Source organism: Botrytis deweyae (genome assembly GCF_014898535.1).
Source record: "Botrytis deweyae strain B1 chromosome Unknown BDEW_001, whole genome shotgun sequence".
In the NCBI taxonomy this organism is placed as follows: domain Eukaryota; kingdom Fungi; phylum Ascomycota; class Leotiomycetes; order Helotiales; family Sclerotiniaceae; genus Botrytis; species Botrytis deweyae.
In genome coordinates, this window is record NW_024066208.1 from 1064812 (window position 1) to 1086599 (window position 21788).

Genomic DNA, 21788 nt, shown 5'->3' on the forward strand with positions numbered 1-21788 from the left:
TTTGATCGATACTCGCCGACCCAAATTGACAGGGATCACTAGAACTAGCTATATATTTTTACAGTCATATCACTTCCAGGACTATCATAGGTAATGAATGTCTAATACGGCTATTCATGTTTCGCCATTAAAACAAATTTTAATTGTAGGAGTATTCCTGCATAATTCCTAACTTGTTCTCATCTATTATCTACTCTGCATTTCTAATGTAGTAGTTATTCAATATTCATAACCCATGCCACTAAATTGTGTCTTCTTTCCTTTCCTTTTCTCTGCTTTTCCTATACCTATATCCATAATATCATAAAAATGCACCATCATCTTCTTCTTTTTCTTCACGTCCCTGAAGTACTGATGACCTCCTGAAAGTTACTCCAAGCACAAGAACACCCCCCTGTTCCTCCATCAAAACCTCCAAGCGATGAATCACTAATATTCAAGAAAACGCTCGGAGCTGGGTTGATAATCTTGCCTCCGAATGCTCTATTCTCCCCATTGACCACTCCACTGGTCGCTACAATCCCTTCTCTCTCATTCATACTATAACAGTACAGCAGCTTCCTACTAGGATTTCCTCCATGTCGATCGGTGGTAATAGTGATCGGATAAGGAAACGATCCAGGTTGCGAGAAATCTTGCCCTGCAATGACTGTAGAGGCACCAGTAGAACTAGTAGCATTGTTGAGTCTGGCAGTTCCATTCATTCTGGTCCACATCTGTACTAAGAAACGAGTTTCACCCCATGTGCAACGGAAATTGGCTTCCCCTTCAAGAGCTCCGCCATTCTGATCATCAGGAACTTCACCGTTGGAGGTATTGGTATCGTTGAGTAATGAGAGAGATTTGAGGAAAATGGTACGATTGAAGTAAGTATAGAATCCATAATGCTCAGTAGGAAGTCCTCGATCGTACAAACGAATTGGCTGTTGAATGGGATATGGGAGAAGGTTAGCTGGAGCGGCAGTGCCATCAGGATTCAGACTTGGGGCCGGAATTCCAGTAGTGATATTCGGGAACAGATCTGGATCGGTATTGTTTGAGTCTGCACGCTTCACACGGCTGTAAGTCGGTAAAGTAGTGTTTGTGGTGGACAAGAAAGATATATAGAAAGGTGTTGATTCTCCAGCTTTATTGGATGAAACTATCCCATCTGTGGTATCTCCCAAAAACGCTTCTTCGGCATATGATGGTGGTGGCGGCGAGGGATTGAAAGTAACGGTTTGACGTGCTCTCAATATCAAGTCTCTGATGAATTTCCCAGCAGAAACGGGGTTACCGACAAGACTGCGTGTGGGGAGGTTCTTGTTTCCCGTGACATTTGCAAAAGTTGCATTTGCCGCACTGCTATTGTCCCATTGAATCTCCAAAAAGAAATTAGGCTGATTTGGTAGATTTGGTGCGACAGAAGCTTGTTGCTCTTTTGGTAAAGCACAGCTCCATTGCGTAGCTGGGAATACGCAGCCAGTATTCGTCACAATATTCACTGGAGCTGCTACCGTCGAGAGCCCAGCGTAAATAGGAGGGAAGCCAGTGAGATTCAACCATTGAGATGGCAACACAACATGTTTTGGCTTGCGAGTTAGCGTCGCAGCAAGGGCTACAATGGTGATGATCAACACAATCAATGCAATGGTTCCGCAGCAATACCATCTTCGTCTTTTTCGGCCTTCAGGGCCTTGCCTACCCTTTTTAGGTATACATTTCTTGAACAATCCACCTAATTTGCTAGCCATGCTATCTTCCCTTTCGTTTCTTTGACGCTTCGACTCTGATTTTTTGGCGGCTTTGAGAGCTGCTTTATCTGCCATTTGCTCGAGATATTCTTCAGTCATAATCAAAATTGTTGGTGTTGTCTGTCTAGCAGGCCCAGGGTATGCAGTGCTCTGATTGGTTCTACCACGCGCAGGACTCAATGGAACCTCTGACAGCTGAATAGAGGCTTGTGAAGCCATCTTTCGTTCGCTTTCTGGGGATATGGGACCGGGGGAAGCAGGATATTGCAAGGTCGAAGCTGCTGCTGAAGCTTGAATCACCGCTGGTTCTGGTGCTTGTGCTGGAGCAGGTGCTGGAGCAGGTGCTGATTCGTGTGAGGAAGGAAAAAAGGCTCGATATTTTCTGAGTTTCTTTGGCGATTCAGTGTAAGGTGGCGGCGGTGGTGGTTCGGTAGCGTTATTCACAATAAGTGTTCTCGATTTCAACCCTGAATCATTCAAGTCCGCATCTTTAATCATCCTCGAGTCGTTGTAAAGATCAATGTTACTATTTTGGTACCGAACAAAGGGATTATTGCTTCCGAGTTCTTTTGTACTATCGTCTGAAGACAACAACGAATTGTCTTTGTTGACCAAAATAGAATCCTTTTGTGATAAACCCGACATATCCGAATGGTCATGAGGCATTGTAGAATTTGAAAAATTCACAGAATCTGCGGTGGTAGTCATATTAATGGCGCTAGCCAATGATGCATCTCCCACATCGCCCGAAGCTGAACGAACAAAGGGTAAAGTAGCTATCGACGGCTTCACCGGATGTCTCGTCTCTTTGTAAACTAAACCAGGGGAAACCTGTTTCTCTGATCTGAAGCCTAAGGGAGTCACATCCCACCAAGCATCAGATGCATTAGAGCTTGACCTTTTAATTGAAAGGGGAGAAAAAAGCTGTTCCCATGACTTTCGCTCCACCTTTGACTCCTGAGCTTTGGCTGCTGCAATGGTTAAAATAGGTACTTCAGGGATATCGGAAATCTTCTTCTCTGGATATACTATTGTGTTCGAACGCGTCATAAATGGCGAAGTGATATAATTCCACCATCCAGAGCGGGTCCGTGCAGCAATGGTGTCAATACTTTCATGGCTGTCCACTTTCAATTTATCTGGAACATTGACTGCACGAGCACTTCGTACAACAATTGGATGTTCATCCTCTTCATAAATGATACAAGACGACAGAACTCGGGTTGAATCTGGTTCGTCATCCCATTCAGTAGTGGCATCCGAATCGGGAGAGAAATAACTATGCTGAGCGGCCACTCTTCGCTTCTCCTCTTCAGCTAAAGCTGCTGGCATTTTCGGCAATGGTGGTGCCCCCTCTTTGAATGGGTCATTGGGGCTAGCTACTGAAAAGGATGTCGATAGAGTTCGTGCTCGGGAAACATTCGAAGCAGTACTGTACGGCGACCACGCAGAGATCTCATGGGCAGGCGTAATGATGATAGATGGCGTTACCAATTCTTTCCCTGTCGGTGTCTCGTGCCCATAACTTCCCATCATTGTTGAAGCGATTGAAGTTGATGTTTGCGGGGTGGTTACATGATGAGCTAAACGTGCAGATGGGATTGATATGCCGATAACAATTGGACGATCGTTAGGAGATAAGTCGTCCTCTAGCTTCAGAGCTGCTGGTCTCAAAGATCCCCGTCGCTCTGCCAGCGGAAAGACATTTGGTGTTTCGTTCTGTACTGGTTCAGGAGCCTCGGTCTTAGTCTCCTCAGCAGAGTCTTCAATGGCTTTATTTTTCTTGCTCTCCAACGATTTCCACAAAGTTCCGTTTGGATGAGCCGAAACATTTTCCAATTTCCTGAGGGTGACCAAATCAACAAAAACTCCATTGGATCGAGACTGTTGTGAAGATATCGCTTGAGGTTGAGGTCCATGATGTGTTGAAAAGGTTGTTTGGACTTTAAGGCGGAGATTTGCATGGATCTTGCGCTGTCTTCCCTTTGACTTCTCTCTTATCACTCTCGATATGGAGGACTTTCTCTCTCTACGACTGAATGTGCGTGTCATGTTTCCTGCGCGGCTGGTAGTAATATTTCCTGAGGGTCTCGACTGTTGTAGCTCCTCCGGTGAAGCGATAGAATATACATCTTCGTCTTTCCAAGAATCATCATCTTCGCTTTTCCCGTCAAATATGGTTTCAAAAGGATTTTCTGTAAGTACCGTGGAAGGATTGTTCGTAGATAGAGCTGGCGGTCTCTCAACAGGAGATTTAGATATGATCTTGTTTTTGGTATTCATGGCGAAATGGTTGCAAAAATTGACAAAATTGTGGTGTGAAAATGGATTGAAGGTGTATATAATGGAAAATTCCTTGCTTTTTGTCCAGCGACGGTCGTTCTTGCTCTAGGTGGTATAGTTGCAAATAATCTCTTTGATTTGAGGAAGGTCGAAACGTTTATTAATTATACGTGAAAAAGGAAATGTCTAAGGTCCAGCCTCCTCATGGTCATAAATAAGAGATGTTCCGAGAATTTCCAGGCCAACAACAAGATTCGGACAACAGGAGATTTTTAGACAATAGCTATTGAGGACTCAACAATAACAAAGAATGATAACGAAAGTGAACGTCTCATAATCCAACCAGACAATAAGCAAAATAAGAAGCGAACGAATCTGTGACAACGTACAATAGAACTACACGTAAGAAAACGAATGTATGAGTAGACAGGAGATAGAGGGATAGAAAAACAATGAAACAGGATTGATGTGATAACACTTCCCATATGAAGTAAACCTACAAATTAACCATGAAGCACGACCTACAATCTAGATTCCAGACTTGAAATACCGAAAATAGCAAACTTTTCTTATTCGCTCACAATCGCCACAAGTCGTTACAAGTCATAATGGTAAAATCATCTATTGACCAGTCGATTGGAGATTGTGGTCTCTTGCTGTAACTTTACGCGCCGACAAGAAAAGTTTGATATGCAGTGATTGGCTGCCGCGTTAAATGAGAACCTATCCATGGATATGGCATGACGATGAATATCTGATCAATGTTACGCAAGAGAATGATGTCCTCTATGATTGGGAGTAATTATCGTGTATTCTCGCAAGGAGATGGATGGGCCTCGTTCAACGTTTGGAAGTTGTTGAAGAATGGAAAAAGAGGAGAGAAAAGATGGGGGAAAGGTGATGGTCACCTTAGATTATTTTTTAGCAGTGACGAGGTGTGTTTTTATCAGCCCTGATCATCATCACATGATAGAGATAGCATTTAATGTACTGCATTTACTAAAACCACGCAGGTGTAAGGATAATACCATTCTACCACATCTTTACGGCGGTTTGTGGTTTCCAGGTTGTACTGAATCTATGCACCCCTTTATGAAAAGGTTTTACTTATGAAACCTACGACACTGCTCTATGTGAACGGTACATACCTGATATATATATATATATATATGTATTGGCATCTAATTTCCATATCCGAATCAATGTAACTTTATACTATAATACAAGTTATAATACCTCGTCCTCCGTCTTTTGGGATAAATGCCTTTACCAAGGTTTCAAAACTGTGCACAGAAAGGAACGGGTCTCATATTCATGACATGATGTCTCTGACGACAGCCGTTTAGTAGAACTTCGCAATTCATTTCTGTGGAATAGAAGTTCTCAGGTAAGGTTATATAAAACATGAACGACGGGAGAAGTATGATTGGGGAGAATTGTACTGTGCTCACTGCGTAAGCTTCAGAGCTGTGCTACCGGGATTTTTTCCTCTTGGTATCACAAATCGCATTATCTCAGATTGAGAACTCGACATCATCTTGAGCGCTTAGCTGGTTCATCGTTCCTGAATGATATGTAGAAGACAGGACTTTAACCTCAAGGCTTGAACCACGTTGAATTGTAAGATGATCATGCTGTCAAGTTAATCTACCATACCGAAGCCTCACTATCAAGTTACGATCCTTCCTCTACCCCATGCAGACACAATAATAACAAATGGAAGTATAATTTGTGAACTAGCTATAGTCTGTCCATATTGTCCTAACTCTCGAACCCAATTCCTCAGCCCCAAGTTTCCAACAAGCTTAGTCTAATAAGCACGCTTGGGTATCGCTACCATGGAGATAATCTGTGGTCCATTGTATGGAGGAGGTGGTACATCATAACGACTTCCCACTTTAAAGAAATTCCCAGGCGGCGTGTCAACCACAGAGCACAATCCTTGTGCAGGCCAGAAATTGGCGCCATTAGACTTCCCATTCGCCGCGCAAAATCTTAGGCAAGTTTCGAAATCATTCGTCATCAGCTCAGGGCCCTGGATGGCTCGGTATATTCCATGCGAAGTGGTGGTTAACCAAGGATGTGTGTATACCATTACTGAACGCTGGCAGTAGATTCTGAAGTCTTGCCCATTGCGATTTACAACTTGCATGTTGGAAGCTGGGCAAGATATAGCGGGAGCAGGTGGCGGTGGTGTGACGCAGGAAGGGGACGTGCCTGAATTGGTGATGCTGTGTCAGATTTGCGACTGGGAAAAGAAGAGTGGATGCGGGAGAGGGCTTGAAGAAAGAAGAGGAGACATACCATCCCATTTGAAATTCTGGCCTGGTGGGCAACAACCTTGCTTCCCACTAGCAGACTGGACTGTGTTTGGTGGCAGACAGCAGGTTGTAGCGCCAGTCTGAGATTGTGCATATCTATATTGCCTTCATCAACTTCCCGTATTCTTTTATCACGAGACAGCCCTGTAGGTTTCCTCAGTCAGGAGAGGATTAGAATCTTACTCTGTTCCAAGACAAACTGTATTTGACGTGTTAGATACATGAAGCTTGAGAAGAAGGGCGGAGATACATACTGCTTATAGCTGCTGTTTCGCATTGGCCCTGGAAGATACCATTTGCATCCTTTTTAGGGACGTAAGTTGGTCCCGCGGTTCTCTTGCAAAAATCCTGGATCGGAATAAAGTCAGATCGTCTTGTTTCTGTAGCACATGTGCAAAGACCTATAGATTCTGAAATAAAAAGGGCTAATATACCTCAGGCGTCTCCAGCTGAGCAGCTACAAAGCTTGCAATGGTGAAAATACCAAGTATTGAGAGCTTGAATGTTTTCATCGTGAAGTAGTAGATGAAGTGGAAAAAGGATAGAATCCAAGTAAAATTGAAAGTTTAATCAGTGACCAAGGGGAAGCGGATGTAGAAGTATGTTTTCCTCCCAGTGTTCTAAAAGAACAAAGTAATTTGCTTGATGTGATAAGTGTGTAACACATGCCCCCATTTCTTCATTTTGCAGGAAGGAGCCGGAACGAGGACACCAAAGCCGTAATGAAGTGCTACCGCCTCCTCACTTGAAGTGACGAGCAATTAAAATTTGATTATTGACAAAATTCCCAACCCCGCAATGCATGTAGGGAGATTCTATTGAGTCCTTACCTCAGAAACATTCCTATCACAGTTTGAGAACCTCGCCGACCATGAAATTCATCTGTAAGCTGTGCCAAACTGCACTCTACTGGCTTTTTGACGTAGCTGTTACTGTTCCAGTATAGTTGCACTATGTTGCACTGTCTTAGGTACTGCTTTGGCGCAGCTATGTTGTAGCTGAGATGTTGTTGTGGCTGCCTGCGTTGTTGAAATCAGTATTTCAAAATACGGAACATTCAAGGCCGCGTAACTAATACATTGCCCAAGTGGTACAGACTTATGGTACAAGTATGGGGTAGTGTACTGGTGTATCTGTACGAAGAATGCCATGCATCATCTGTTGCACCGATGCTTGGCACTTCGTGCCGATCCGGCGCGATTCTCGGAAACTGGTTGAGACACTAGGAATATCATATATCTAGTAGTAACTGTGTGAATCAAATTGGAAGAAACAGAATATATGTGTAGCTGAACTCGAAGAAATGAAAATGCTGTGTGTATGTGCTCACACGGACTTCGGAAGCGAGGCGTACTGCAAGGAGTAATTATTACATTAGCGTCCTCTTCCCGCGAGGATCGGGACGATTATGAAATGGCTGTTGTGATCGATTTGAGTCAGTGATGCATATGCATGAAATTGGTGTTTCTCCGAAAATCCCTACATGCAGAAGAAATTTAGGTGAGGTTGGGAATGAGGCGGTTTCCCCGTTGGGGCGAGGCGTTTTCTTTTGCAAGCGAGATCTCGTGATATCTGATTTTCACCTCACTCCTCTACGTAGGCGAAAACCCCCGCTCGGAATTGTTTTACTGTAATGGTTTCAATCAAAATGGTAAAATGAGTGTATCAACTTCAAAGCAATTGTCATTAAATTCTAGCCTGAAGTAATACTAATCTCTCGTCTCCAAGAATACGACACCAATTGTTCCTATCAACCCCTAGCCATCCCCACTTCCCGAAGATCTTCTATGAGCCAAGATAATAGCTTTTACTAAGTCCTCTTTGTAACAGGGACAGCGCATAAGAAGTCACCTCCGGCAGGCGCTGCTCCTGTTGGGGGACTCTGATGTATAGAGGCCCAAACACAGTTGTCAGTGGGATTACCATCGTCATAGAAGTTGACGCCTTGACAGAAAGGTGTGGCTTTGGCAGCTAGATGCCAGAAATCAGTATTCTATCTCACGGTCCAAAAGGGTGACTTTATGACTCACAGCACTGCTCCATACACTCCTTGAAATCCTTTGCGCTCGAAACTCCCAAGTTTGGATTTGCAGCTGTATGTCCCAACGTACAATAAACCTTGTACTCAACTCCACCCACCGTAGTAGTCTTACCTTCAGCAGCCGGGCATTTATCTGGGAAGGGGGCTGGTGTTGGACATGATGGACATGGAGTTGCACTTGGGCATGGGCAGGGACAAACAGGCTCATCGATAAGATGAGCACTATCATAGGGATCGACCGTCACGGGTACAGCGTTGTTGCCGTGAGTTCGTAGGTAGCAGATTCCGGTAGCTTGGTTCCAAATTGCACGGACGCAGTTACTGATTCCAGAACAGCGAGTCATGCAATCGCCCAATGAAGCTGCGGGTGCTTGACCCAAGTCATTTGTTCCGTGATTAACAATAAGCTTGTTAGACATTGATCAAAGATGAGGTGAGGGACTTTGCTCACTCAATTTGCAATAGAGCTTGTATTTCTTGCCTCCAGCTGTGAATTCTTTTCCGTCACCCTTGGGACAGGAAGGTGTTGGGTTCTAAGACGTTAGTTTTAGTCTAGAAACGTTCAAACCGTGATCCCCTGAAATGCGCACTTACTGGCTTGCAAGAACAATCACAGGTAAACACATCGTCGTCATTGGCACAACAGCTTCCAGTCAAGGTCTTTGGATCGGCATGATAGAATTTACCCGGAGCGCAACAATCGCCTTTCTTCAGTGTGGCATCGAAAGAAAAGACACTTGGAGCAACGCAACATGCTCCTTCAGTCTTAACCACAGGATCAACACTGAAAGTTCCCTAGATTTTTTCAATAAGCTCCAGGTTTTATAGAAATCAATAGAAAAGAAGCTTACCTTGTCTTTACCGCAGCATCCAGGCTTGTTTGTTTTCGGATCCTGGAGAGTTTAGAACGTGATATCATAGCCTTACAGGAAGATCATCTCTTACGGTATATGGACCCCAGTAACAGTTTGTAATTGGAGGAGCAACACATTGTCCAGTCGGTTCTGGATATCCAATAAGCACAAGAGTGATAATTTATCTAGAGAGAACTTACTGCCAGCTGCGTCGAATTGCATGGCTGCGAAGTTTGTCAGAGAGAGCGAAATTTGAGGTCATTGCATCAACTCACAAAATTGAGATCCAGCCTCTGTCACAGATTAGTATTCTAGTTTCTGAGAAGCTTGAAGTGATGATCTTACTTTGCTTGCATACGGCATCCCATTTTGCCTTATCAGCTGGAGTTGGATCGACGGCAAGAACTTGACCTGTTAGGACAGCGAGAGGAAGCAAAAGCTTCACTAAATTTTGAACCAACATGGTAAGATTGAATATCCAGTCCGTGATGTTAAACTGTTAACGAGATTTTTTGTAAATTTGAAAGGGAAGAAAATATGTTAAAGTAAACTTTCCAGAGATTGGTCATAGAAGGCTATACAAAAGAGAGATGGAAAAGAAGATTGCCTCTTCAATTCTCTATCAAATGGGTATCTCTCAACGCAAGCCTCAATGTCCAAAATATGAATTGTATAATGGGGATGCTTGTGGAACATTGATTAAAATTTGTAAAGCTCCGAGAGAACCCGGTTGTGGATGTATGAAGACACCAAAGGGTACTGACTATGTCTCACAACATGATGGGCATGTGTGTTTCTCCTAAAGTTGTTCTGATCGACATTCCGTTAAAGCGAGGGAACCCGCTACGTGTTGACTTAGGATTGTTGAGAAGGTATGCATACGCTGTGCCACTCCTTGCTCTAGTCATATGGCCAAATATTGATTTTCATGTATCTCAGTGATACTGTCTGTAAAATTTCAGTTCAAGAAATGCGGCGCACCTGAACCAACCTTGTTGTGTGACAGTAACTGTTTATTGCCGGCTGAAAGTGTCTTGAATGGCAACGCGGGGAGATATTATCCTCTCGGCTGGAAAAGTGATAGGTTTTATCGGAAAAATAAAAACTTGTACCTGGCTTAGAGAGTATAGTGGCATCACAGATGAGCACAAGGATGCATGAACATATATGGGGCTAATCTAAGGAACGAATTGTATTTACCTTAGAATAGCTGAGGCCCATGTTCCATTTCCGTTGTCATCCGAACAAGAAACACTCTTGTTGTTTAAATTTCCATCAAGTCCAACTTTAAAGCTGAATTTCCCCTCTACACGCTTGCGAGAGATATCCTCGCCTTCATCTTCTTACTATCCTTCTTGAGTCACATTTCATTGACAATCATGATGGGCCTCACTAGAAGTACCCTCGTTGTACTATTTTCCCTTTTCTTTCTATTCCAGCCATTTGTGAACGCTCAAGATCAGGCTCAAGGACGTCCAGGTGCAGCAGCTCCTGCCCCAGCACCCGCGGCTGGTCGACCCGGTAGTGCACCTCCTCCTGATCAAGTCCCAATTCAGCCAGCGGCTTCAGGCGCTGCTCCTGCTGCTGGTAGACCTGGCGCCTCAACTGCCCCCGTGGCCGGGGACCCTGCAGCGGGGAGACCCAAAGTCTATTCCTGTCCGGCAGATAATGGAGCAAGATACACAACGGCAAATGGAGTGACATTCGAGTTGAAATGCGATCACGGTACCACGGCTAAACCTCTTGATTCTACGACCACAGCTACACAAAAGGAATGTGCAGATTATTGCTCGACCCTTCCAAATTGCCAGTCTGCCGATTGGAACATCAATAGCAAAATGTGTGCAACAAAGCAGGAGGTATGTGTATTGCTTAATCTTTGAGTGTGATTGCGATTCGCTAACTTTAGTAGTACATACCGGTGAGTAGAACTAAGTTAGAAAGAGGAGATTTATCTTTTGCTTTATTTACTGACAAGAAAAGACATTTCCTCTTCCAGGAACGCACACCTGGTTTCCTCTCGAAGAGCGCAAGCAGCGTCCCGATACTGAGTACCGCACACCACCAGAATGCCCAGCACCCAAGGTAGCCCTCGCAGAAAGTGTGACCGCCAGTGCAAGTTTCACAACGGATGGCGAATGTCCTACCAGTAAGCACATACTCAAATTTACAGGAACCATCTTATTCACTGACAATTTCAGATGATGGAAAGACCTTTTTGACTCCACAGGGCACATACTTCAAGGTCAAGTGCGGCTTCGAGAATACAGCTGAAATTACGGTCTCTGGAAGCCGACCACTTCATGACTTTGCCGAATGCATGACTGCTTGCGCAGATATTCCCGAATGCAAGAGGTATGAAGTACAGTCTATCAGAAATATTGGAACGAGACTGATTAAGATAGTGTAACATTTGCTAACGGAAAGCCCAACTGGGAGTGTAAAATGTTCGAGGCTGGCGTTGAAGCTTTAACCTCAGATGCTACCAGTAATTATTTCATATTACCTATTTTGATTCGGTGGAAGCTGATTATTCTCTGTAGACAAGAAAGCATCTGCAGTTGTCATTGACCCACCAACATCTGCAAAGCAAGACGACCTGACATACCTTTGCTCAACAGAATGCCCAAATGCTGATGGACAAACATGGGATTCTCCAACAGGACAAGTGAGTGTCTAATGAGAGAAAGCGAAGTTTGAGACTGTGACTAACTATGCTCAGCGATTCCGTATGGACTGTTGCAAGCGCCATGGAACGATTCCTATCGGTGATACACAGGCAGGCTCTTTAGAGGAATGCATGAAGATTTGCGGATTCACATTGGCGTGTCAATCTGTTGATTTCCAGAAGGACACCGGAATGTGTTATTTTGGAAAACATTCAGGTGCACCCACTATTGCTGCATCTGGATGGGCTTCTGCCTATGCAATTGGTTGTGCTGGTGCTTGCAAGAAAGAGGGACGTTGCGTTGCGTAGGAGCTTGAAGTTGAATTTGAGATAGTGTTGTTTTCGAATGTCTACCATGCATGGTTTTGTTGTCACTGTTGGATGTAAAGAATGAAGAAAAATGGTCAGCCCAGATGAATTAGAAGTCTTGCATGTAGAAATTGAAGAAGTATAATTCATCATCCCACAAGGCCATAGAGGTTTGGTGATTATCGTATCACGTGTGATCATATGATGTGCATATTAGTGGAAACAAGCCTGCGAGGTCTGCTCCTTGGCGTGTGGTCAGTGGGAGATCATTTTTGAGAAGCATCTATTCCCTCTGTTCGATTTTCGTATTTGAGTATCTAGTAGTAGTCTTCATGACCTCCGACTTGCACATCCAGCTGCGAATACTTTTGGGCAACTCTTTCGTATTAGGTACTCTGGAAGATAAGAACGGATGGTAGTTGTGGTGACAAGCTTACTAACACTCTGTCCGGTGTTTGAATCCTCATTTGTGATGTTGACGGCGACAGTGGTATGGACATCCTCGTATTGTCTGCAGTTGTCGTATGCAGCTCACCATCTTGACCGTATAGAATCTTCACCGTTGAGATGCCACCATGTCCAGTTCCAAGACCCACTGAACTTGCGAGATATACATATTGCTTTGGAAATTAATGACGGCTGCCGTGGTGACTTTGTATCCATCTCCAAGACCTGCCTTGTCAACGCCAGACCTAGGATATATCATCGCTTTGTTGTTTTCGATGAGCAAAGTATTGAAAACGGCTGTAACGTTCAGCTCAAGATGTGAAAGATCTCATCACCTCATCGTGTCTTCAGTAAGAAGCCTAAGCTAAGCCACTGTACTCCTATACACGCACCAAGGTTATCTGTTCACCGATTGTGTATCCAACGTATGTTTCAATAATTTAAGGTATAATAACCTTTAAAGGAGAGGAATAAGGTTACCTACCTCGCCTACCTACCTGGGAAGATGCACCAGATGAGACGAGGATAGGATAGCCACTCAGTCGAGCCAGTAGACTCCCTCGAGACTCCTACACCAAGTATGACCAAGCCAATTGATAAGAAATTGCTATCGGATCCCCAGTTTACCCAGCAGCAGCAGTCAACATATAATAATAAGGCGTCTCGGCGTGCCGCGTATGGGCGTGATATTCCCTAGCACAATCGATTCCTAGATTACCCCTATCAATGAAGCGTAATTACACAAGATAAATTAATTTCAGATTTTTGTTAATTTCATTAATAAATGGAGAAAGAAAGGATTGGTATAGGAACAGAGGAATAATTACATCTGTTGACCCAAGTATATAGTACATAGTATATAGTTTAATTCATCTTCACTTCCTTTCCTTCTTGCCATCCTGCCATCTTGCCATCTTGCCATCTTACTATACTCATAGTCATACTCATACATACTCATACATACATGTATATCGTATTCAATTCTTCAAACTTCACACAAATATCACAAACAAATCAAAAACGCCATTCAACAAAACGCTCAAGCCAGTAGTTCTCAAAGCAGAAATACGAGTAAATAAAGTACAGTACCGCTACACCATCCATCCCTTATCTAATAAACACGAGAGAACGCCAAGAACCTCAGGACACTTTGCATTCAGCCAACGAATTCATTCCATAGAGTGGTCGCGACTTGAATTTTTTGAAAAGCTCGAGTAAGGTGATAGGAACGAGCTAGTTATAGTGTCTCATTAAATTTATTGTGTATTAATTTTTTTTGACTTTCTTTGGTCATTTCGTCAAGCTGGCGTCCTCCGGTCTTTCTTCTTTAAAATCCTCCCACCAACATCATCGAAAACGGTCATCAATACACATAAAGACAGGAATTGAGCCCGACGAACGAACTTCCTCCCATTCCTCCACCCGGGTGTTATCACCTATACCTGGAACACCGATTGGTTCAATGTCATTATCGCGAAGTCCATCTCCAAGACCTGGAGGAGGATGGGCTAGTCCAGGTCTTTCAAGCCCTTATGCCAATGTCAGTGGAAGATCGAGCCCAAATAAAATGCAAAGGACAGGCGGAAATGGAGGTTCGGTGACTTGGGAGTCTGCGAGAGCAAAGAGCGAGGAAGTAAATGGTTACCCTTCATTTTCAACAAAAAACAATGGCTTCTTCAATCGGCACATCAGAAATATATCAAATAGTCTGCCGCATTTTCACATGGGAGGGGATGGCAGTTATGCGGAAAAAGAGAAATTGGGGCGCGGACGATGGTTAGGTTCATCTAAGCTGGCACGTATAAGAAACGGTCTTGCGAGAGTCAGTAGCAAGATGAAGTTGCGATTTATGATTGTTTTGGGGTTTGTAATGATGATAATTCTTTTCTATTCTACACGTAAGTCAACCCATCGAGCAGGGGACAGCGAGAAATTCTGACCTCGAGATAGCTTTACATTACTGGTGGCGCCGAGCAACGCATTTTGGAGGGGGCAAAAAGTTCGTTATAATATTGGCAGCAAATCAAGGAGGTGGAGTTATGGAGTGGAAGGGACCAAGGGAATGGGCAATCGAACGAGACAGCGTGAAAAACAAACGGAAATACGCAAACAAATGGGGATACGAATTGGAGATCGTGGACATGAGCACCAAGAAGAGATACGCACACGAATGGAGAGAGAGTTGGGAAAAGGTTGACACTATCCGAAATTCTCTGAGAAAATATCCCGAAGCTGAATGGTAAATTGGACCCTGATATGCAACGAATGGAGCTTAGAAGCTAACACTGCGCAGGTTTTGGTGGCTCGACCTCAACACCTTCATTATGGAACCTTCCTACTCCCTCCAATCCCACATCTTCAATAGCCTAGCCAAAAATACCTACCGCGACATCAACGATTATAACCCACTGAACATTACACACCCTCTCGACTCTCCCTACCTAGATGCCGAATCTCGTAGCACTGTCGGAGACGGTCAAGCAAGCTCTATAAACCTTATAGTCCCACAAGATTGTTCCGGCTTCAATCTTGGTTCTTTCTTCGTCAAACGCAGCGCATGGACTGATCGCCTTCTCGACGTATGGTGGGACCCTGTTGGCTATGAACAAAAACACATGGAATGGGAACATAAAGAACAAGACGCGCTCGAATTCTTGTACATCAATCAACCTTGGATACGTCCTCATACCGCATTTATTCCACAGCGCAAAATCAATAGTTTCCCACCTGGAGCATGCTCGGATAACGGAAACGATACGCGAATTCATTATGATGAACATGATCGGGATTTCTTGGTTAATATGGCAGGTTGCGAGTGGGGTCGTGATTGTTGGGGTGAGATGTATAATTACAGGGAGCTGAGTAATTTCTTGAACAGAACATGGTGGGAGAGGTTCAAGGAGGATCTGGTGATCAAGGCATGGCAAAAGATCATGGGAAAATCGAAGCCAAAGGATGCCGCGAATGGCAATTCATAAGATTTATGATCGAACTCGGATGGAAGGATAATCGACGGATGAATGAGTTTGAACGGGGATATCCCCATTACGGTTACGAAACGAAAAGACAAAAATCACCCTTTCTCTGGATATACTATATTGTCTTTGCTTCATGAGGAGATGCAATTAACACCTTTAATGAGAGCGTTTGTAACGTGAGTACCGCTATGCGCCCGTCTGTGGCTAGCGAATTGGCGTCTGGGTATCCTTTCTCTTCTATAGATTTTATTTGGGCATATGTTTGTCTGTCTTTTTATTCTTCTTCTCTTCACCGGACTGTATGATTGTCTGTTGGAATTGTGAAAAATCAGTGGGGATGGAAAAGCTTCTGTGTGTATGTTCATAATAGAAACACAGCGAATACTACCTACTTTTGTTGATGACTTTATCTGTGAAGATATTGAGTTTGTTCAATGCATGTGATGTGTACAAGTATACTTGATGGTAATCAGAACTCGGATGCGCCATGGGTACCAATTCAAAATGATGCGCCATCGCTGGGGCATAAGAGAATGATGGAGAAGCTCAGTCAAGCTATCGAACCTCCACCGCAAATCCAACGTGAAAATCGCTACCTGACGACATATCAGACGAGTCAGCCCAATTAGCAATACAAGATGAGAGAAGGAACAAAGAAGAAAGAAATCCTCAAACTGATATGCACAATCACATGGCTAGACGGGACAACAGTCTAGGATTGAAACATCTACATCTCCATATGATCCGTAATGGCGACTGATGCCGAACTGTCATTACTATTAGTAATCTCGTCTCCACTTTCTGTTGAGCATGATTTTCGAGCCATTGCGTAGCTGCACAGATCAGTTATGTTCAGAGCGCCATTTCCAATCTCACGCACAAGGACAAGTAGGTGAGAACGAACCGGAGTTGGGAATTCTTTATTATACAATAGGAAACTGTAAAACAGGCCTTGCCGATTGCTCAAGCCGGGTATATCTAAATTTTGATCATGATTTCCTGCCAGAATATTTCTACCCCAAGTTTCCACATCTATGGTGTTTAATGCTATTTAATGACATGCATTCAAACAAGTAGCATAATCATGCAGGCAGCGTTTTGTCTTCTAGGGCCGCTGCAATCTCGTAGTAGAATCTCATTGAGCAGAAGTGGAGAAGTGTCTTTTCGGACTAGATGTGAAGTGTTGATTTGATCGGTTTGGGTTGATAAGCCGATACTTCTGCCACTTCGGCCACCGCAGGAAAAAAAAACAGTTTCTGAGTTGAGCCAAGGCCAACGTCATTTGTCGTACATTGGGACGACTGATTGGAACCAGTACAAGTACCATCGCCTGATTTACGTGTTGAGTATATCTCAAAATTGTCGTCAAAAACGATATTGGATGTGAAAACCCCATGGCTTCTACTCACACCCCGATGCCCGTTAAACTCCCTCAATGCACCATAACAACTGGCTTGCCTTTCTCCCACGCATGCAAACTATCCCTCACATTGACCCAATATCTCAGTCTGACCGTCTCTCTCCTTGCCGTCTCCATATCCCCAGCCTCCAAAGCCTTCCCTACCACACCCTCACACTTAGCAATCCGCTCCTCATTCCGAACCTTCAGTCCATCCAAATCACCCTCTTCCTCCGCTTCCTCCATTTCCTCCCTTGTCTCCATAACTTCCATCAATAACTCGTTATCTCCCGCCTCCCCTCCGGTCTTCCCAGTCTCATCATGTACATCCACACCCTGTAGTCCCAACAGATATTGCGCCCGCAGTAGAGGCGACTGTAATGTTTTATATGCCTCGTTGATCAAAGCGCTGGTAGCTTCGGCGCGGGCTTTATTCGACGCTGAGTGTAAATCTGGATGTGCACTTGCCTGCAGACGGAGAAATTCATTGCGCAGCGCACGAACGTCGATGTGGAAAGGGCCGGAGGGTGGTGGACCGCGAGGAAGAGTGAGGGGGAAAAGATCGTAGTGGGTTTGCGGGGTTGAGGCAACCGAAGGAGTAGTTTGGTCTGGTGAAGCAGATGGTGAGGGATTCGTGGAAGAAGATGCGTATCTGCGGGAGGGAATCGTAGTAGCAGCTTGGGAAGGAGGGGTGGATTGCTGGTGGCAGATTTGGAAAACGAGGTCTGTGTGGCGAACGATTGCAGGTCGAGTGGAAGCCGTCCTACACGAGCGCATAAGGCTTCGTTGTATCACTGACGATCGCATGGTAATTTGGTATTGCTTATGCAGAGATATAATTTGTTTGCGATTCTCAAAATCTGAGAATGTCAAGTTAAGTTTGACTTTGAAGATTAAACAATAATTTAGTGATGACGTAATGAGCCGTGCACCCGTCTAACCTTACCTCCCCACCCCCCTTAAATTTAACCTATAATCCTGTGTCCCTTATTTGTCGTCTCGCTTCCAACGCACCTTTTACTTGACAATTGAAGCGTCTAATAAGACCCTCTTTTATTCAGATGCAAAATTAACGTTCACATTTGCGTATCTAGTGTTTGTGTACATTGAAATTGTACATAATCTAATTAGTTTGAATCATCTTGTCGGTGTCTTTACAAAACCTCGTCAGGAAGAATAGCAATCAAATCTATGTAGATCAGCCAGATGCGGTGGCTCGGTGAGTTGAAAAACGAAAAAAGACAAAAAGCGCATCATCACAGAACAAGATAGCCAAAGGAACAACACCAGTGCCTATCACAACTCTAACTCAACAACACGACATTCTCGCACAAGACTTAGAATTTGAAATATAGAAATCTCATTTATCTCTCCTCCTTCCTCCCCTCCTCCTCTTAAACTGATAATTGAAACTAAAACTGAATTTGGTATATCCTACAAACTCCCAAAGCACCACGAAGGGAAAGAGAAAAAGTATACCCAAAACGCCATTCTTTTCCTATCCATCGAATCATACAATACTTTAAACACATTAATTACCACCTGATCTCTTTGTCTATGATGCCACCTGTCTCCGAATCTTTGAGCGAGGTAATGACAATAATAGTAAACGCCGAACACCTTTCACTCAGCTCACAAACTCCATTTGTTTGCATTAATTTTCATGATCCATTCCAATTCGTATCTCCAACGTCTTCAATGACAATCATGCCCCACCCCTCTCGGCCTTCCTTAAACTTGCGAAATATCCTTTAGGCCACGAAGTCAAGAGTTCTCCTTCACTAGGCACTCTCCCTAGTGCTTCGCACTTTTGTATAACATTTTGCAAAATTCTGCCTAGCAATTCTTCTGTCATGGGAAAGTGCTTATCCATATCGATTTCTAACGGGTTCAAAAATGTGTCGTTGTCCCCTAATAGTTCTTCCGCCGATGGTCTTTTATGCTGATCTCGGTTCAAGCAGTTTTTGAGTGTTCGAATCAGAGAGCTGGGAACCAAAACACCACCCACACCGTATGCTGGATATTCGATCTCATAGCTGAAGTTTATGATCGCTTGACAGCGCTGCAATTGGTTTTGAATATGACCAAATGGAGCACGACCATAGGTCATTTGATAAAGTATACAGCCCAAACTCCATATATCGGATGGTTTTCCGAGTTTCATGAGTTTTGGTTCATTGCGATTCCTCCCATCAGAAGCGTTTGAGTCCATGAGGGATTCAGGAGACATATAATTTGGTGTACCGATTTGTGTTTCGCGGTGGACGTTCACGGTTTCTTCTGTTTGAATCGCGTTGGCGATACCGAAATCTATCAGCTTGAGACGGCCCTGAACAAGGACAAAGTTGTGAGGTTTCAAATCAGAATGAACAATATCGTAAGCATGCACAGCTTGGAGACACTCAAGCATCTCTTTCCAGTAGTAGCGTACAAAATTGACGTCTAACTTGGCTTGTTCAGATTTCATGCGTAGATTTAGAATTGTATTCATATCCAATTCTCCCATCTCCATAAGCTGGGTGAACGTTAGTTGACTTGCTCTATGTAAAAAATGCGGACGATGTAACCTACCACACTAAGAACTCCTCTCTCATCATTTAATTCGTAGTCATATAAGTGAATTACTCTTTCTACGGAGCCCAGCTTCTTTAGTAGGTCGATTTCACCCTTGAAACCACGTATAGCCGATTCGTCTGCGTCTTCCAAGGAAACACGCTTCAATGCAAATATTTTTGAGTTCTCTGCCATCACTCGGTATACTTTTGAACTACCTCCACGTCCAATAACATCCAAGCGTGTGAATATTTTCCCGTTGACCTTTAGCCTATTTCTTCGGGCATTGGCGTGCGATGTAGTAGCGGCACCAGCAGTACTAGTCGCGGCCTCTAATACGGACATCTTTGGCGGTGGTGGTGCAGGCCTTCGAGGAGTATTCTGACTTCGAACAGCCAGAGGACGTCTTTCCGGAGACCCATTAGCACGTATATCGAAGCTTTCTGGCCGAGCTTGTTTTTCTGCACTATTTGTGTTTGTTAAAGGCTGTTTATTTCGCTTGAATGTTGGGGGCGCGTCATTTTCTTGATCATAAGTCGCGGGAACACCTGGACGTGGAGCTGGTAACTTGAACACGGGCTGTTGCTTCGACGCAGAGGGAACGGAGCGAGGATCGGATTCGCGAGAACCAGATATAGTGGGAGGTGGTGGTGATCTGGAACGCAGGGCTGCATTTAAAACATTTCTCGAGCTAGGAGGACTGCCCGAAGAGGCGTAATCTCTGTACGAGGAAACTGGAGCCCGCCTAGCTACTTCTAACTCTGGCGTTGGACTTTTGTTTTGGCTTTCCCGTGCCTCGTATTGTGATTCCTGACTTTGAGGTTCTTGGTTGGATCCGACTTCGTTGCTGTTTCCGTTCTCCTCCATTGGGCTTTGTTCTTCATCTGACTGAGATATCCGTGGTCGTCCTCTTCGAGCTGGGCCTCTCATGAATGTTCCAAAAACTTTTGGAACCGCACCTCTCTTGACTCTCATGGAACTTTGCAATCCTATCTCTTCGCCATACCTCGAACGACCTGCGGCAGAGGGATTGTATCTCGAAACACTTCCCTGGCTCACAGCTAAATGTGACCGTGTAACTGTTGAAGGATATTCATATGGCCCTTCATTTTCATACTCATTTTCCTGTTGTGGTGATTCTGATCTACCAGAAGGTCTTCCGGAAGAGCCAATGGAAGATCTACCGATAGATACTCGTACGGTCCTGGGTACAGGTGCGGGGGTGCTAAGGTCTAATGCGCCCTCGTCCGTTTTTGGTGCCGCTTGCTGTTCATTGTGCTTCTGAACCGCACTAGATAATGAGGGACCTCTTCGTAATGATGTAGAGCCGGGCGTACCACTCACTCGCACAATCCTTCGCGGATAGGTAGGGCTATTTTCACGGCTCCCAAGCGGCGATTGCTTCCCCCTGGTAGATGATCCCAATATACCTGCACTTTCCACTCTTGTGTGTGAAGTTTCAGGAGCCTTTGGTGTTGTACGAGCAGCGATTGGAGTTTCAACAACTGAGGCCTCGTCATCTAGTAAAGCTTTTGTTAGGGCACTCAATTTCATCGGCATTGGAATTTCGTCGTCGGAGCTGTCGTTGAGCGAATAATGCCGAGCTGATTCGACATCTGGCCTGGTAGAAGAGGGTCGGGTAGGAGCTGGTTTATATGCATTTCGTGAGGCAGGTCTTCGGATAGCTGCAAATTGACTCGACCCCATTGGGGTGGGTGAAGCCGTCGCCATTGGGGCGATGTGATGGAAGATGGGCAGTGAATCGAATGTCGATATTTGTGCGATATGGATCAAAAATTATGTAATCTGGCTCCAATTTATTACATCCTCTATTCAAGCAATATAATGTCAGAATCGGGGGAAGATGCGCGTAAAAGATGGCGCGTGAAGTTTTTAATATGAGGTTGGGTATTTCTAGGTTCTTTTTTCGCGGGTGAAATTAGATTTGATTGTTTACATGGCAGAGCAACCGTAACCCGGGTAGGCAACCGGAAGATCCCGCACAGTCTAGAGCTTCCTTCTGTTTTTATACACACTCGAACCACACTTCACGCTGTCATTTAATACATGAAAAACATTTTAGAAGCTGTAAGTTGATTTCAACACATCTGTGAAAAAGTCTTATAAATTTCCTATTCCTCCCACAGTTGTTCCATCAAAGATATCCGAAACTCATCATTACCTCTGTCCATATCCTGCGAG

At 44.2% G+C, this 21788-nt stretch overlaps 7 protein-coding genes across 7 annotated transcripts; 2 read left to right on the forward strand and 5 right to left on the reverse strand.

The window, feature by feature from the left end:
• Positions 1–335: 335 nt before the first annotated feature.
• On the reverse strand, positions 336–4016 carry EAE98_000309 (uncharacterized protein; the record flags this gene model as incomplete). Its single annotated transcript, XM_038947927.1, has 1 exon — positions 336–4016. One exon carries the CDS (start codon positions 4014–4016, stop codon positions 336–338), a length of 3681 nt encoding a protein of 1226 aa, XP_038815604.1.
• A 1596-nt stretch (positions 4017–5612) lies between these two features.
• On the reverse strand, positions 5613–6987 carry EAE98_000310 (uncharacterized protein). The gene is made up of 5 exons (XM_038947928.1): positions 6772–6987; positions 6592–6685; positions 6521–6536; positions 6321–6433; positions 5613–6233 (listed from the first exon to the last, which is right to left on the reverse strand). Exons 1-5 carry the CDS (start codon positions 6847–6849, stop codon positions 5827–5829), a joined length of 708 nt encoding a protein of 235 aa, XP_038815605.1. The 5' UTR covers positions 6850–6987; the 3' UTR covers positions 5613–5826.
• A 1160-nt stretch (positions 6988–8147) lies between these two features.
• EAE98_000311 (uncharacterized protein) lies at positions 8148–9695 on the reverse strand (the record flags this gene model as incomplete). Its single annotated transcript, XM_038947929.1, has 9 exons — positions 8148–8308; positions 8368–8778; positions 8830–8911; positions 8973–9173; positions 9230–9271; positions 9324–9382; positions 9433–9456; positions 9508–9525; positions 9578–9695. 9 exons carry the CDS (start codon positions 9693–9695, stop codon positions 8148–8150), a joined length of 1116 nt encoding a protein of 371 aa, XP_038815606.1.
• Positions 9696–10611: 916 nt separating this feature from the next.
• Positions 10612–12209, forward strand: EAE98_000312 (uncharacterized protein; the record flags this gene model as incomplete). The annotated part of the gene is made up of 7 exons (XM_038947930.1): positions 10612–11091; positions 11145–11153; positions 11216–11381; positions 11434–11587; positions 11638–11720; positions 11776–11900; positions 11955–12209. The coding sequence occupies 7 exons, from the start codon at positions 10612–10614 to the stop codon at positions 12207–12209; spliced, it is 1272 nt and encodes a 423-aa protein (XP_038815607.1).
• A 1349-nt stretch (positions 12210–13558) lies between these two features.
• Positions 13559–16231, forward strand: EAE98_000313 (uncharacterized protein). The gene is made up of 3 exons (XM_038947931.1): positions 13559–14554; positions 14607–14895; positions 14950–16231. Exons 1-3 carry the CDS (start codon positions 14119–14121, stop codon positions 15632–15634), a joined length of 1410 nt encoding a protein of 469 aa, XP_038815608.1. The 5' UTR covers positions 13559–14118; the 3' UTR covers positions 15635–16231.
• An 835-nt stretch (positions 16232–17066) lies between these two features.
• Positions 17067–17840, reverse strand: EAE98_000314 (uncharacterized protein; the record flags this gene model as incomplete). Its single annotated transcript, XM_038947932.1, has 1 exon — positions 17067–17840. One exon carries the CDS (start codon positions 17838–17840, stop codon positions 17067–17069), a length of 774 nt encoding a protein of 257 aa, XP_038815609.1.
• Positions 17841–18367: 527 nt separating this feature from the next.
• On the reverse strand, positions 18368–21317 carry EAE98_000315 (uncharacterized protein; the record flags this gene model as incomplete). The annotated part of the gene is made up of 2 exons (XM_038947933.1): positions 18368–19548; positions 19605–21317. The coding sequence occupies 2 exons, from the start codon at positions 21315–21317 to the stop codon at positions 18739–18741; spliced, it is 2523 nt and encodes an 840-aa protein (XP_038815610.1). The 3' UTR covers positions 18368–18738.
• Positions 21318–21788: the final 471 nt, after the last annotated feature.

Excerpts from the sequence above, each read along its gene's own strand:
- EAE98_000310 (XM_038947928.1), bottom strand. The coding sequence starts at position 6,849 with ATGAAAACATTCAAGCTCTCAATACTTGGTATTTTCACCATTGCAAGC. Across the intron at positions 6,686-6,771 it reads CTCAGCTGGAGACGCCTGAG|GATTTTTGCAAGAGAACCGC; the intron begins GTATATTAGCCC and ends ATTCCGATCCAG. Across the intron at positions 6,234-6,320 it reads CCAGAATTTCAAATGGGATG|GCACGTCCCCTTCCTGCGTC; the intron begins GTATGTCTCCTC and ends TCACCAATTCAG.
- EAE98_000313 (XM_038947931.1), top strand. The coding sequence starts at position 14,119 with ATGTCATTATCGCGAAGTCCATCTCCAAGACCTGGAGGAGGATGGGCT. Across the intron at positions 14,555-14,606 it reads AATTCTTTTCTATTCTACAC|CTTTACATTACTGGTGGCGC; the intron begins GTAAGTCAACCC and ends ACCTCGAGATAG. Across the intron at positions 14,896-14,949 it reads AAATATCCCGAAGCTGAATG|GTTTTGGTGGCTCGACCTCA; the intron begins GTAAATTGGACC and ends AACACTGCGCAG.